The sequence below is a fragment of the Malurus melanocephalus genome, unplaced genomic scaffold (assembly GCF_030028575.1).
Source record: "Malurus melanocephalus ecotype Western Australia unplaced genomic scaffold, MMel_1.1 scaffold_278, whole genome shotgun sequence".
Classification (NCBI taxonomy): domain Eukaryota; kingdom Metazoa; phylum Chordata; class Aves; order Passeriformes; family Maluridae; genus Malurus; species Malurus melanocephalus.
Window position 1 is genome coordinate 974,984 of NW_026623510.1, and position 14,860 is coordinate 989,843.

At 51.8% G+C, this 14,860-nt stretch overlaps 2 protein-coding genes across 2 annotated transcripts; both read right to left on the reverse strand.

The window, feature by feature from the left end:
* Positions 1-2,868: 2,868 nt before the first annotated feature.
* LOC130579496 (C-C motif chemokine 5-like) lies at positions 2,869-9,584 on the reverse strand. The gene is made up of 3 exons (XM_057376334.1): positions 4,033-9,584; positions 3,531-3,642; positions 2,869-3,176 (listed from the first exon to the last, which is right to left on the reverse strand). The coding sequence occupies exons 1-3, from the start codon at positions 4,097-4,099 to the stop codon at positions 3,074-3,076; spliced, it is 282 nt and encodes a 93-aa protein (XP_057232317.1). The 5' UTR covers positions 4,100-9,584; the 3' UTR covers positions 2,869-3,073.
* Positions 9,585-9,600: 16 nt separating this feature from the next.
* LOC130579498 (fractalkine-like) lies at positions 9,601-14,649 on the reverse strand. The gene is made up of 3 exons (XM_057376335.1): positions 14,247-14,649; positions 11,585-11,717; positions 9,601-10,955 (listed from the first exon to the last, which is right to left on the reverse strand). Exons 1-3 carry the CDS (start codon positions 14,311-14,313, stop codon positions 9,788-9,790), a joined length of 1,368 nt encoding a protein of 455 aa, XP_057232318.1. The 5' UTR covers positions 14,314-14,649; the 3' UTR covers positions 9,601-9,787.
* Between the last annotated feature and the right edge of the window lie 211 nt (positions 14,650-14,860).

The window sequence follows — 14,860 nt, forward strand, 5'->3', positions numbered from 1 at the left end:
GGGATGGGATGGGATGGGATGGGATGGGATGGGATGGGATGGGATGGGATGGGATGGGATGGGATGGGATGGGATGGGATGGGATGAATGGGATGTCAGGCAGAAAAAGCCATGCTGGACTGATTCAGGAGAGACCCCAGAGCAGGGGGTGCCAGAGATTAATTTGGTGGGTTCAGTGGACTTTATAGAAGAGGAAGAAAGGGGGCTCAGTGGCAGTGGGGTGTCTGAGGAGAGTCTGAGTCTGAGCACAAGTCTGAGCCCAAGTGTTGCCYCTGCCTCCCACACCAGCACTGGGATTGAAACAAGAGAGTTGGGGATGGAGGCGTGTGGCCATCAGTGCACAGACAGGGCATTCCTRCAGGGAAATGGGACAGATCCTACCACAACCCCAAAGAATCACCCCAGAACACCAGAGAGGAGGAGCAGGTGGCACAGATCCCGATGGCAGCACCACGGAGCTCTGGTGGACATCAGCCCAGCTTCCATGCAGGGATCTGCTCCCTGGGAAGGTCGGTGCCGCTGTGTGTGAGGAGGGATAAGATCCTGAGGGAACCCACACAGGATGATGCTGACTGGGAGCACAGGAGGGGATCTGGCTGTGGCTTGCGGATTGAGGCAATCCAAGGCTTCTCAGCGGGGCAGAAAGGTGGAAATGGACTCCTTTGAAGATGACCTCATGTCTGCAGGACTTCTCTGAAAGGAGAAGGGAGAAGGAAACAGATGAAATGCACTGAAAACGCTGGTTTACAAGAAATGGTCTGCAGCATATGGGGTCTGGTCTTGCAGSGGGCAGGGTGGCCATGCAGGGAGCTGGGCACAGCCCCACTGGGTTCTGATGCCACTATCCCCAGGCAAGGGCTCTGCAGGGAGAAAATGCCTGGCACCCAGCAGCCCCTGAGCCCTGCAGACTCTGCACCCCCTCCAGGTTCCCCTGCTCTCCCCTCACAGCTCCCAGCACATCCCTGATGCACAGACCCTTGGGCCCAGCAACCACGAGGGTCACACACCAGCTCCTAGGCTTGGGTGAAGGCACAGGGCTCTAAAGAAGGGACAACTGAGCTAAGGGCTTTTTCCAACCATCATCTTCTGACACAGAAAACCTTATGTGCCAGCTCTGAGCTCCCTTTCCAGGCCTGTCTGAGGCACATGGCTGCTCCCCCTTTCCTTTAGCTGCTTATTCCCAACCCCACAAGCATTAGTACATGCCTCTACTATCTGCTCTTCATAAAGCAGATCAGTGCATGTTGGGTGTTTGAAGGACAAAAAAGGCTCCAGAAGGCTCTGGGGGACTGGGCTTCCCTCTGTGTCCGGGTTTGGGTTTAGCCTTCTCCAGCCTCTTCCAAACTGCAGTGCCTGGGGAGCTCCCAGCAGCCTCCCATGCCATCCCAGCAGTGGCACAGCCTCTTCTCCAGGTCTGGAGCTCCTGGTTTGGCAAATGTAGAGAAAAGTGGAGACAAGAGCGGGTACAGACTCTACACAGGATTTTATGGGTGTCCAAACCACCCTCAACCTCAGTGTAATTCATAACTGAATACAAATTTTTTGAYTGAGGAAAAACCCTACTTTAGAAATTAAAATGGATAAACATGGATAAAAAATAGCAATGTAGAGATGGGAAAAACTCTCTCACTCATAGAATGCTTTGGGGTTTCAGTGAGTAATCACAAAAGCTAACACTGTAACAGAGAACATGAACTGTCTGCACAGGATAAATGTTGGTGTCGGGCTGGAACTGCCCGTCCTGGCCATAGACCTGAGGTCTGTGCTGCATCCGAGCCAAAGCTGTCAGGAGAGGGCACCAAGTGCCAGCAAACAGGGTGGCTCCATGGTCAGAGGACTCCTGACGCAGAAAGGCAGCAGTTTGAGAGGCTTCTTCAGGCTGAAGCATCTCCTGGTCCAGAATCCTTCATCTTGGTGCCTGTGAGACCTCAGGTTGCAGACCTGCAGTGTGTCAGGCTCATCCCTCACTCTGGGTGGGTTTTGCCTCTGCTGTGCAAGCATTCTTGGAGCTGCTGCAGCCAAAATCCCCTTCCCCAGGAGCTGGGAGTGCTGGCMTAGGGCTCTCAGGGACTGGCTGAGCATCATCTGGCTGATGGCAAGTGAACTTTTTTTAATTACTTCGTGGAGTTTTTTGGTGGGTTTCATTTTTCAGTTACTTCTCCTTTCTCTTTCCTTATTGAACCGTCACAGGGAAAGAAGGAGGAAGTGGGAGAGCATTCCGAGTTGCAGCATTTGTCTTCTTCTAAGGTCACTGTTACACGTGAGGGAGCCCTGCCCTGCTCCCCATGGCTGAGCACTGCCCACCGRTGGGAAGGAGTGAATAAATTCCTGATTTTGCTTTGCGTGGGTGCCAGCTTTTGCTTTATTTATTTAACTGTCTTTACCTCAAYCCACARCCTTTCCCACTCTTACSTTTCCATTTCTCCTCCCCATCACAAAGTCCTGTCAGGGCTCACTGCTCAGCTCCCCTTGGCAGGGGGGGCATTTCCAGGGCTCTGTGTGCAGGAATCCCTTGGCTGATTCAGAATCCCTGTCTGTCCTACCTGCCCGGGGAGCTCTGCAGAGAAACCCTTCCCCTACAGCCCAGCCCAGAGACACCACGGGCCTGGGCACTGGTGGAGACAGGCTGTTCTGCACAGGGACAGGCTGAGACCTCTACACCCAGAACTGATGGCAGTTCTGCACCTAAAAACCCTCAGAAGAGTCTTCAGCCCCTTTTAGGTCCCCTTGAAGTTCCATCCATCCCCATCCCTGCCTGCCCCAGTGAGACCCAGTGGGAAGAGCCCCCATCCCACCCCAGCCCCAGCAGCATGGATGTGGGGTGGGGAGAATTAAGGACACCACTCTCCAATACCACATGAAAAACTTTATTTTGTGCTGTGATCAGCAGGTGGGTGCTGGCAGGGCCAGCAGCGTTCCAGGAGCTGGTGCCCAGCTGTGAAGGTGGCACAGGGCTCTGGGGAGTCAGTGCCCTCTCCCAGAAGCTGGAACAGCCRTAATCCCTTCTGTGGGTGGCTGTAACCTTCCTTCCACCAGGATATCGGGGGGCCTGAACCAGGGCACCCACTCTACATCATGGGACATGAAGTCTTTTCCTTTGAAGCTTCCCAACTGCTCTCTTCACCCACTTCTCCTCTGGGTTTGCACAGACTTTGTCTCCATTCTTGGTGTCAAACCTGCCAGAGTTAAAGGTGAAGCTTTGTGAGGAATGATAGCTGTGATTCCACTTGCAGCCACACCATCCTCCCTCCCCTGCACTTTCTCCTTTCCCTTTGTCCCTGTGTGCTGCCCCAGGTGCTTGGTGTCCTACAGCAGCTCATCCTGCAGCACCTCCAGAGCCCGTGCAGAGCCTTCAGGAGCTGTGATGGATTTGTAAAAGTTCCCAGACCATCACATCCTCCTCTCTTCAYGCTAGAGGATCACGCAGGTTACACAGACCTGTCCCTGTCCTGTCCCCAGATGGAACAGATGAACTGAACCTGTGGTGGCCCAGAAGACAGCACAGCAGTGGGGACATTAGCAGGACTTACACAATTGCTGGGAGATAACATTCCCTGGAAGTTGKGTAGAAACCCCGGAGGTTGGCCAGCCGGAGAACACCCTTCACGTAGCGGAAGCAGCACTCGGACGGAGCGTAAGGGGCTGCAGGAGACAAAGGAGACAAAGGAGATGGTGAGGGCTGGCTCTGGGAGGCAGCCTGTCTTCAGGACCWCCCCCAGGCCAAGGCTGATGAACACAACATCCCCCAGGCTCTGCAAATGCTGCCATGAGCAGCCCCAGGTGCCCTCCTCCTTYATTCCCGGGGTAGAAGGATGCCCCAGGTTATCACCCAGCCCAGAGCAGCTCTGCCAAAGCCCCTCAGCCCCAGGAGCAGCCTCCATCCTTCCCTGCACCCCAGGATGTGCTGCTCTGCCTGGCCAGGGGGTGTTCCTCCTTCCAGCAGCACCAGCCCTGCTCCACATTGGGGTTTCTCTCCTGACCAACCCTGATCCCGAGTCCCAGTCAGCAGCAGTGGCCCATGAGGTTCTTTACCTGCATCAGAGCGTGGGGAGAGAGTGAGGAGCACCACGAGCAGCAGGACTGTCCTTGCCTTGATCATGGTGGCTCTGGGARGGCTCTTCCTCACGGGATGCTGCTCTGTCTCTTTGGAGGAGCTCAACTCTGTGCTCAGACACSGAGGTGCTGCAATTTATCCTCTCTACCCCTCCCCAGTTTTCCCTTTTTCAAGGCRTTTGAAATTAAAAGAAAAGTGACCATTTCTTTGCCCAAGGGGATTTCCATATCACATGGGATCATTGGGGTTACACACAGACAATACCTGGAAAGCCTAAATAAATTACATCAGCTTCTGTGTTCACCCASACAGGAAAAGCCATGAGGGAAGTAAAATTCGCCTCCACACAGATGTAAACCCAAGAGCTCCCAAGCCTTCAGAGAGGGGATTCACCATAGGAAAGGCAAACTCAGTGTTCCATGCAAGGTCACTTTTCAGCCCCAGAGCCAAYAAAAATGTGGTGGGGATGGCTGGATGGCTTGTGAATTCCTGGAAAGCATTAACCAAAACATGGTGACTGCTGCTGCCACCAGCCCTCTGTGGCTGGAAAGKGACAAATGGGCAAATACTGGTAGGAATTGTATCACATGAGATGTATCACATTCTGTGCTGGTATTATGGAGTGGAACACAAGTTTTCAACCAAAAATCTGTTTATCGCTGGGCAGTGTGGGATGAAAAGAGAAGGGGGTGTAGTTGAGTCCTTCCTTGCAGACAGGGCAGAGCAGGAGTCTGCACCAGGCTGAAGGGAATTGCGGGAAAACTTTGCTGATCAAAGTTTTTGGGTGTCTTTCCTTCATCTTCTTCCCTCCACAGCCTTGAAGCACCCCAGGTCCTGCAGGGACTGCTGAAACAGGGKCAGCCTCTCTGTGTTAACCTGGGGGACAGTTCTCCTCCTTCCTCAGACCTTCTGAAGGTCTAAGGAGCCCCTCTGCATGTCCTGGTCAGTCATGCTCAGTCCCTGCTCTGACCCTTTTTCATCTTTCCCTGTTTTTAACCAGGCTCTAAGTGGATGCATGGAGCAATGGGGTTCCATGCAGATTCTTGGTCCCCCCTTGCCCGCTGTGAACTACCCCAGGGACCACCTCAAGCCYTTCTTCACCCCTCAGCCACTCTCTGGTGCAGGACAGTGTGCCTGGGACTGTCATCTCTGGGTGTCTTTTAAAACAACTTGGGAGAAAAACCACCCAATGCTGAGAATTGCTCTGGTAATTCCCAGCTCTCCCCAAGCCCGGCTTCAGTCAGACACATCTCCTGCTGACAGAGGCTCAAGATCCTTTGCTGTGGAAGGAGAGGACCTCAAGATGCTTCTGCAGAGCTTTGCTTCCTTTTCTGGCAGAAGGTCTGGCCTAGGATGCTCAGCTTCCCCTTTCTCAGGATTTGAGAATGACTCACCGCTCCCTGGAGATCTTTCGATTCTTCTGTCACACTTTGGAAAGGGAAAGGGTGATGAGCAGCCATTCACTGATAGCACGGGAAAGCCCCACTGCTGGTGCGAGTTTCCCTCTAATTTCAATGGACTCTGAAGAATTTGCTTGTTCACACAAAAAAATAAAGAGCATCCTTGTTATTCTGCAAGAAGAGGAGGAGGGAAGCTGAGGGGACACGTCAGGTGCAGCCTTTGCCAGCAGAGGTGTCAGTGAGGGGACAAAGGAGCTGGGCAGAACAGCCTCATGCTGGGTTTGGGGTCTCAGTGGGTGATGGCTGAGCACTCCCAGCTGTGCTGGAAAACACAGCCACGGACATCCTGCACTTGGGAAGGCACTGCAAGAGCAGCTGGGCTGCCAAGGAGGAGAAAAGGGGCTGAGCATCACCTGGCCATCACCCAGTGGCTAGAACCTGTCMCCAAGGAGAAGGTGAGAGGGCTTGGAGTAAGTTTTCCCTGTTTTCTTCTGTGCTACTCAGTCACTTTGAGTTTTCTCCATTTAAAATACGAGATGTTCTTGTTTTACTTTTATTAAACCCTCAGCTGTGTGAGTGTAAAGCCCCTCCACATTTCTTTAGGGTGCTYACTCCATGGTCTCCACAGCTCCGTCTCAGAGCCCTGATTGACTCAGGACACAATCACAAACCAAAGGCAATTCTCTTCTTCCTTCCCGGAGTCCCTGTTATTCCAGGTACAACTGTGCCAGGYCCTGCAGCCTGGAAAGACACTCTAAAATTAGAAAAAATTAGAATCTCTTCCAAATTCTGCTTCCTACAGAGGGACACTGGGGACCATCAAGTATTGTAACCAGTGATCTGAGATGCATCCTGAGCGGGAAGCTCTGCCCGGAGTCACGAGACACGGAGGCTGCAGGAAAGCTGTGTCCAGGAATGCTTCCCCACAGCTGCCACCCACAGCACAGGGACTGGGCACCCAAAAAYTCCAGAGCAGCAGCCCCTGAACAGCCCCGCCGGCGCCAGCTCTGCCTGTTGGAAATGATCGGAAATGATTCATCCTGTAAGGCCTGGCTTGTTTGCACGGGCTTCGTCCTCGCTGGCYCTCCACAACAGAGAGGAGAAATGAAGTTTAAAAAAAAAGTGCTTTCGTTTCCTTAGAGTTTTTTTTTATCCCCCAAATGACCTTTCTGGCCTGGTGACTCATCTGCAGGAAACTTTCATTGACTTCTGCATCTTCCTAGATGGACCTCAGAGATGGTGRGGATGAGAGCTCCTGAAATGTAGGGAAGATGCTCATCCCTGACCCTCTTGCTCTTTCCATCTCCCCTCCAGGCAAACTCCTGGGAACTGACTTTCATTGAACTGCCTTTCCCACCTCTCCTCTCCAGCGCCAGAGAGGAGCACACAAGGGCAGCCCAAGCCCTGGCTGGGGTGGAAGAGGCTCTATCCAGCCCTTGGCCTCTGCCTCCTTGAAGCGTAACATTTGCTGTCTCTGGGCTGCTGTTTGGCCACAGCTTTGTTTAAACAAACTGTAACTCCTGCTGTTTGTTTTTTTTCTATTGCCTTAGTAAGTTTGGAACTACAAACCCTTGTGAGGAAAGGCATTTCCTGCAAACATTTGCAAAACCAAAACCCTTAAAGGAGTTGGAGCAATAGCCTGGCCACATCCAGCTGTGCTGGTTTTGCCATCCCTTGGTGCTGCTGAGATGCTCTCCACAGTGCTCAGCACAGGTGTTCATCTCTGCAGGGACCAGGCTTGGTAACCCAGCTCAGGGCTCAGTCCCCTGAGGATGAACGTTTATAACATAGTGACTTTATTTCTTCTATAAAAATGTACAGCTTATATCTCATGCACACACTCAATATACAAATGAACCAGAGCTTGTAACAGTCACTGTGCTCTACAGCAAGTGATATCGTAACCCTCAGAAATGGGTGAGAATTTCCCARTCACCCACAGGCTCCATCCTCCCTCCCAGATTGCCCATTGCAGCAAGAGGAACAGCAGTGCCCCCTTGTCCTGGGTTTACCTGTCCCCTGTGAGGGTGCCAGCACCCTGCCTGCAAACAGCTGAGGGACAGGAGAGGGGAGCAGGGAGAGCACAAGGACAGGGCCAGCCTGGAGAAGCAGCTCCTCCCGATGAGTCCCAGTGGGATCACAGCAGCTGGAAGACGGTGAGAGCTGGCGATGGAGCTGGAACCTTTCAAAGACTCCAAGTGATCTGACTGGTGCACATCCATCTCCCCAGCACTGCTCCSAGACAAGCACTTCAACTGCAGCCACACAAGTGTCCACTCCATTTGCTGAAGGGCCTGGAGAGTGATCCAGCTCTCATGAACATGCACAAGCCATCTAAGACCAGCAACAAAACAAACAAGGCACAGTGTTTTCCAGTGTTGCCCAAAAGGTATYGACTCCAAGCAGCTCAGACAGGACATTACATACATTCAAAAAGCTAAAAAACCTTTTTACAAAAATAACACTTCTAATGTTTCATATAAAAATAATGCCACAGTACATTGCTTCATGAATTCCAGCTGTGCACAAGTGGGGTGGATGGGGAGGTGGCACTGACAGCCCCAGATTTACCCTCCAGGAAAATCAACACCAACCAGAGTTCCACAGCTGGGCTGCTGCACAAGGAAGGATTTCACTCCAAATTCATCACTGCCATTAATCTGACTGCATTCCATACTTGCAAAAAGCCGAGATGAATCCCTGGCTCCCCTCTCTCTCCAGCCAACAAAACACAGAARTAAGGGATGTGTGATGGCAGAAAGCAAACACGGTTGTGGTCAGTCCTCTCCCCCTGCAGGGCCGGATGGATGCCCCCAAGGTGCAATCTGACAGATCTAACAGGCCACATTCCTCGAGCTCTGCTTTACAGCTTCCCATCCTTTCTGATGATCTTGCTTATTATGTTTTTCCTTTCATTTTCTGCATGCATATTTATTCTTAGGGATCTGATCCGCTGAGGGTGGTTAGAGGAGGATCTTACCCTTKGCAAGTATCTACTTAGAAAACATAGTGTTCTGAAGACCTCTGCCTGCTCCAGCAGAATTCATCCTGGAGTCARAGTTTAATAAGGGCTTTCAGGACCTGACCACAGATAAAACGTAAGACTTATGTACAGCAATGTCAGAATGCATAAAAATCAAAATCAATTTGGGGTAAAAAAAGCCTGGCTCTGTTACAGTGTTTCACAGCCTGGTGATCAGTGGTATCCAAAATGGAAAAATTAAAATGTGGCTGAAATGTAGGACTGTGAACAGGCGTTTTGTGCTTTTTTTTTTCTTTTTTGTGGATCAGCAAATGTGCTTATTTCTAGAGAGAAAATGGGATCAAAAGGATGTAATGTCTGTTGTGGTAGACTAATTCCTGTATGACTAAATCCAGAATTGCATTTAGCTCCTCCAAGAGCATTTCCTGGGTTTTGTGCTTGCAGAGAACAGCCAAAAATGTTGCAGTGATAACACAGAAATAGAAAAATTATTGGGTGACTTCTTGTTTTCTCCCATTTGTGAAGATTCATCAGCATTATCCTGCCCTGGTGTTGGATGCAGCTGGACACAGGGCAATCAGCTGGCAGAAGGGTTTTATTGCATTGCTTTGCCAAGAATCAGCTCTCAGAATTCATCTGCAAGAAGAAATGCCCACAGCTGCTGAAAGGAAGGGCCTGATTTCAAGGAGGCAATAGACTGTGGGATGCCAGCTTCTCTGAACTRAGATCTGTAGCACTGACCTTCAGTCCCCCAATCAGATGTAGTGTYGGTCACCTCTTTCTGAAAAGCTGGGCTATCCTTTGTGTCTTCAGCAAGAGAAAATGGTGAGAGTAAGTTCAACCAGCCCAAGGAGAGCCAGCACCCAGCTGGCCACCAGCTTGGGTCTTGGTCTGACAGAGCAGAGACCTGAAGTGCAAAGAAAGAAGCAGCAAAAAGTTTAAGTGCAAATTGTGTGGGTTTGGTGTTGGGATTGCTCACGGTGGCTGAGCCCAAGCCCAACAGTGTGGGTGGGTGAGTGGCTTCTTGGCTGGGCCATAATGAACCACAGAAAAATTCCCAACAGTGACTTGGAAAACCGCATGACCTGGCAAAGAGCCAGCAACAGAACAGCCACAGCCTTTGTACAAACAGCGCCAGTGGAAAAGAAGTGTCAGAGCCTTATTTCCAAAACACTGTGATTGGTCAGTGATGAAGTAGATGTTGGACATTATCCTCTGCAAAAAAGTCAGTTTTCTCTGTGATTTTTATTCCCAGGCTTGCTTCCTACTGGTCACCAGTTCAGTATGAACAGCTTTTCTGCAGCAACACACATTATGGTTGAGGCCAGAAATGCTCAAGCCATGAAGCATTCAGATTACTTCCATTGGATAGGCATTGTCTTGACGTCCTGCCTGCTGGTAGAGCAAGCCCTGTACCATTTCTCTTGAYGTTTCTTCTGGTTTGACTCCAAATTTTAGATAGAGCCATACAAGAACAACACTGCCAGCTGTCAGCCCACACACCACAGAAACGGGGATGATAAAGTGCATTTGAGACCCTGACAAGAAGCTGGGCAGAGGGCGATTGTTTGGCCTGACTGTGATCATGTGCACTCTGGCTTGGCCTGAGAAAGCCTGGTGAGTAAAAACCACGGTGTCTGAAGGCTCTTGCATTCCCACAGGTGATGAATGGACAACTGCTCTAGTACCAAACACATCTGCAGAGGGACCGGTATGGGCAGAAGCAGCTTTGTCCATGACAGCGGTAGAGCTTAGAGCAGAAACTGAAGTAGTCTGTGGTGCTGTCACTGTGACTGTTGTGGTCTCCACGCTGTCCTGGATGRAGGGAAGATCCGACCTGGAGCTGCTGGAAGCAGCGTCTGGTATGTTCACTCTGCCACTTGTAGGGCCCAGGGATCCATCTGTAGGAAGTACAGGTTGGTCTGATCCTTTAGGAGTGGCCATCAGATCTGAATTTGAGTTAGGAGAAGTTTTGCCTTGAACATCAGTCACAACATCTGCAGCATGTCCTACAGCTTCCTCTGTAGATCCCAGGGTGCTGGAAAAGCCATGCACAGGGGCTGTGGGGTTTGGGGTGGGCTGGCTGGAGTCCATGCCAGCTGCAACATTTGTGGAAGATGCAGGAGAATTTAAGGACTCTCTCTTTGCTTCTGGAGTGATCTCAGAGTGTGCAGCCTCTTCTGGTATCACTGGGGTGGATCGTGCAGGGAGCTGGGTAGGATTCTGCATGCCCAGTGGGGACTTGCTGGACACCTCTGTCCCAGCAGCAGGAGCATGTATTCTCTCCCTAGCTGTTGTTCCAGTCCCATGGAAGAAACTAGTTGGAGCAGTGGCTTGAGAGGGAGCCAAATCTGGAAGACCAACATGCCTCTCAACACTACCRGGCCCTTCTGGTGAGGTGGCATCACGTGCCAGTGGGGACATTGTGGCCTTTGTCTGGTTCAGTTCCTCCATGATCTTCTCCACCCAGCCTTTCCCTGGCTCTGCACACATCTCCTTGGCCTTCACAGTAATAAATCTGAAAATAAAAARGGATCACTCACCAAATAAAGAAAACACTGGTTCAGGTGATCAGAGCTATGGGGAAGGTGTGCAGATAGCGAACACCAAATGTTGGCTGGATGATTTGTTTCAGGAAGGGCAGGTGCCTCTGATATCTAACTCAATGAGTAGCAGCTGAAATGACTCATGGGKGAAGGGTTTTCCCCTAACAAGTATTTTCGCTTTCAAAAGCATTGTCCTGCTCGGACACGTTTCCCTGCTGCACTTAGGGCACCAGCTGCCCCAGGGCACACATGCGTGAAGGCAAAACCCTCTGATTTATTGGGTGATGTGAGACTTTTCAAGGTCAGCCCAGCAGTTTCACTTTGGAGCCACCCCCTGGGCTGCAATAAAATGGTGTCAGTGGTGCGTCAACTTCAGCGAGAGTGGAAAACAACAATTATCCCAAAGAAAAAAATGGAGCTTTTCTCATTTCCAGACAAGCTCACAAGTCTGAATCTTCTTCAGACAAAATATCTGCTTTCAGAGAAACACGTAAGCTCTCTCCCTGTGTGGTTGCTCTGCCCTGTTCTGCCAAGTGCATCCCTCAGTCCCTTTCCCCATCCATTTAACCCTGATCCCACTTGGAAGTGGGGCAGAACTTACATGACAGCTCGTTTTCTGCAGGCRGGTTCAGTCCAGCGGTAGCTCCTGATCTTGCTCCTGATCCGCYTCCCTACTTCCTCAGGCATAAAACTTGTGCACACTATTGAACATTTCAGAGGTGCTTTAGGTTGCCCTGAAATAAAAATTTCAACTTATTAAGAACTGGCTTTTCATAAGGGCCTCTCAAAACCAGCACTGTTTCTTTTCCCCATTCTGCAGGGAGGTGTCCAAAGCTTACCACCAAAGTTTCCAATCCCTGCTAACCTGAGATGAAGACAGATCCCGATGAAGACAGTGTGAAAATTGTGGGGCTTTTGGGACAGCRTTTCAGTTTGTCCTGTGGGATGTGGAAGTCCCTGGACCTGCAGGTCCTCTCCCCTTCGGGTCCCAGGAGGACTGGCCTCACCATAATGCCCAGAAGACGCATTTCCTCATTCCCCAAAGGCCTGCTGCAACCCTCAGCAGAGGASTCTTGGTGCAGGAGATGCAGACCAGTGAGCAGGGTGCTCTGCCCTCTCCTTATCAGTGTTATCTCTTCCTCCTCCAGGTGACCATCCTACTGGCTGGTACATGGTCTGTGAACGCCCCTGGACTCAGAGAAGGAACCTTTTGGTGAATGATACTTCATTCCCACAGGTATCTCAGCAGCCCAGCTTCCCAAACACATCTTTTCCACCTCCACCAGAAAAAAACAGTTTTCAGTTTGCAAAGCGTAAAAACAAAACCCCACTTGGCCCCTTCAAGGGGCAAAGCCAATCACACCACTGGGGACTCTTCATGCTGCATTCCACCYCCAGCCTCCCACAGCAGGCACTTGCACATCCTGCCAACTGTTCCTGACATCCCTGGGGCAAGACTTAAAAAAACAAGTCCTGATTTGTCTGGGGCCTCTGTGAAGAAAGGAACTGGCATCTGGTTTCAATCAGGCTATCTCTTACAAAATGTTGCMTCTGATTCCCAAGTGAATGTGGTGAATTTTCATGCAGTTCAGGTTAGGAATGATCCAGGTACCAGGTACAAGAACGARCATCACTACAGGAGCACTCTGAATCATTTGAACCATTTACTGGGAAAACCCCCAGATGCAAAGAAATCCCAAATGAGGACTCCTGTGGCCCCTCTACAGAAGCCSATTTCTACCTCTAGCTGTCTGTCAAGTTAAAGCAAAACACTTTTTTCATGCAATAATGTCTTCTGTGGCACTTTAGGGTCAAGAATTCCCTGCTCAGGGACAGCTGACTTCCCAATTAATTTCCATTAGCCACAGGATATTCTGCTTGTCCTCCACTTTTAGGAGCACAAAACAGGCACAGTGACAAGAGGGCCAGACCATGCCTGCAGGCAAGCAGGGATGTGCACGGCGGGGAGCAGTCCCTGTCTGCTCACAAAGGCCCTGTTCCTCTGAGAACCCTGAACTGATTTTACAATTATTGCCACCAATGCAAATGGTTTCATTTGGCTGAACTCCTGGTGGGGTTTTGCCCCGAGCGGAGGAGCCTGGAAAGCACCTTCCAAGGACAGAGGGGTGCCACAGGGAGCATGGAGCCCTCCTCCTGGAGCACACAACTCCACATCTCTGAGCTGCATCTGAGTCTTTGCTAAAGGGATCTTTATCCACCCAGGACCACTGCTCTTGGAAGCCATCGGTACCTGCTTTTCAGCACAGTTCCTCAAAAGACCCCGGCTGGGGAGCACCACCAGCCTTTCAGCAGAGCCAGCCCCATTTCCTCGCTTTAGGGGAAATGGATACTGGACATGGGTGAGCAGAGCCAGGCAGTGCCAAGCAGGCACCAGGGCAGGGTAAGCTGCCTGCTTTCCCTGCTGTCCACCTTTCTCAGGCCATCCCTGGAATATCTGCCCAGARGTGAGAGGAGGGAGAAGCTCCATYGCCAGCTGCCCGTGCTGTCCTCACTGCTCCCATCTGATGGCAGCAGGACACAGATCTCAGGGCCTCTTTGCCCCTCTCCCTTCCCACGGTGAGAATAGATCACCCTTTGGTCCTGGGCAAAGTCTACCCTTGCCGGTGGTGCTGAGAGCCTGGTGACAGCCCAGCACGCCCTGCTGATGTGCTGCCCTGGGCAGTGGTCACTGGCCAGTGGTCACCAACCCAGCYCTGGCAGAGTGAGCCCAGCACCTCCCGCTGCTCTGCGCCTGCTCAGCACCACCCCGAGCACGCAGATATCTTTATCCAGAGAACAGCAGAGCGTTTCCCACTTTGTACACACACAYACAAAYACACACTGCAGGTGCCAGGCCCSGGCCCCACAGCGATGGCAGCACCCGCACCCTCAGCACGGGCTGCAGTCCCCTCAGACACCCGCCCTTGGCCAGGCTGCAGTCTCCCTGCCGCGTCCCCAAGGACATGAAAAAAAGGGAGAAGTACACTGTGCTTTATTTCTAATAGGGATTATCAGGAATTGTCTCCGACGCTCTCCCCATCTGCCCTCAGGAGTGACAAAAGGCCGCTCGGATGTCCCCGCGGTCAGGATTGCGGCCATACGCTTCCCCGCGGCGGCTTCCCAAACCAGCCCGATCCTGCTCTGAGATCGCCTGCATCCCACAGAGATCCCCCTCAGACTGATCCAGCGCCACCTTCCCCCTTCTCCAGCCCCATCGCCATCCCCTCATGAAGCTGGCTGTTCCCTGGGGAGCTGTGGCTCACCTCCAGCCAGGGTCAGGCACAGGACCCCCAGCAGAAGCAGCAGGATCTGCAGAGAGCCAGCCTTCATGTTCCCCTGGTCGGCAGAAGGAAAGGCAGGCAGGGAGGGATTACCGGCACTATTTCCCACTSCCGGCTGCTTATTGCATCCTCCGGAGCAAGACAGCTGTCGCCGCTCATTCCAGGATTACGAAGCACGGAGATGGAGCTGTGGTGGTTATTCACCCGCCTCATACGTGTCCACGGTGACGATACAGGAGGCGGGGGGAAGAGGGAAACGGGGAGGGAATAGCAGCGGCTCTGGAGCTGGATGGCTCCTGGAATTCCCCAGATGTACTCACACCGGCTTTTCTTAGCCCACACAGCGCAGCCCCAGCCTGGCTGRTAAATTATTCAGGCAGGGACTTTCAGGACTCGGCTGCCCCATGCTGCTCTCCCACCAATGTGTCACTTGGCCTGTGCCAAGGCATCTCTGTCCTCAGGCTTGTAAAGCTCTCCCCACCTCCAGCTACAGCTCCCTGCTGCTCAGAAAGCTCATTAATTACCCCAAATGCAAAAGCAGTTATTCCCTTCCTTTTTGGCAGCCATCTTATARCAGCAGTCATTAGGCCAAAAGA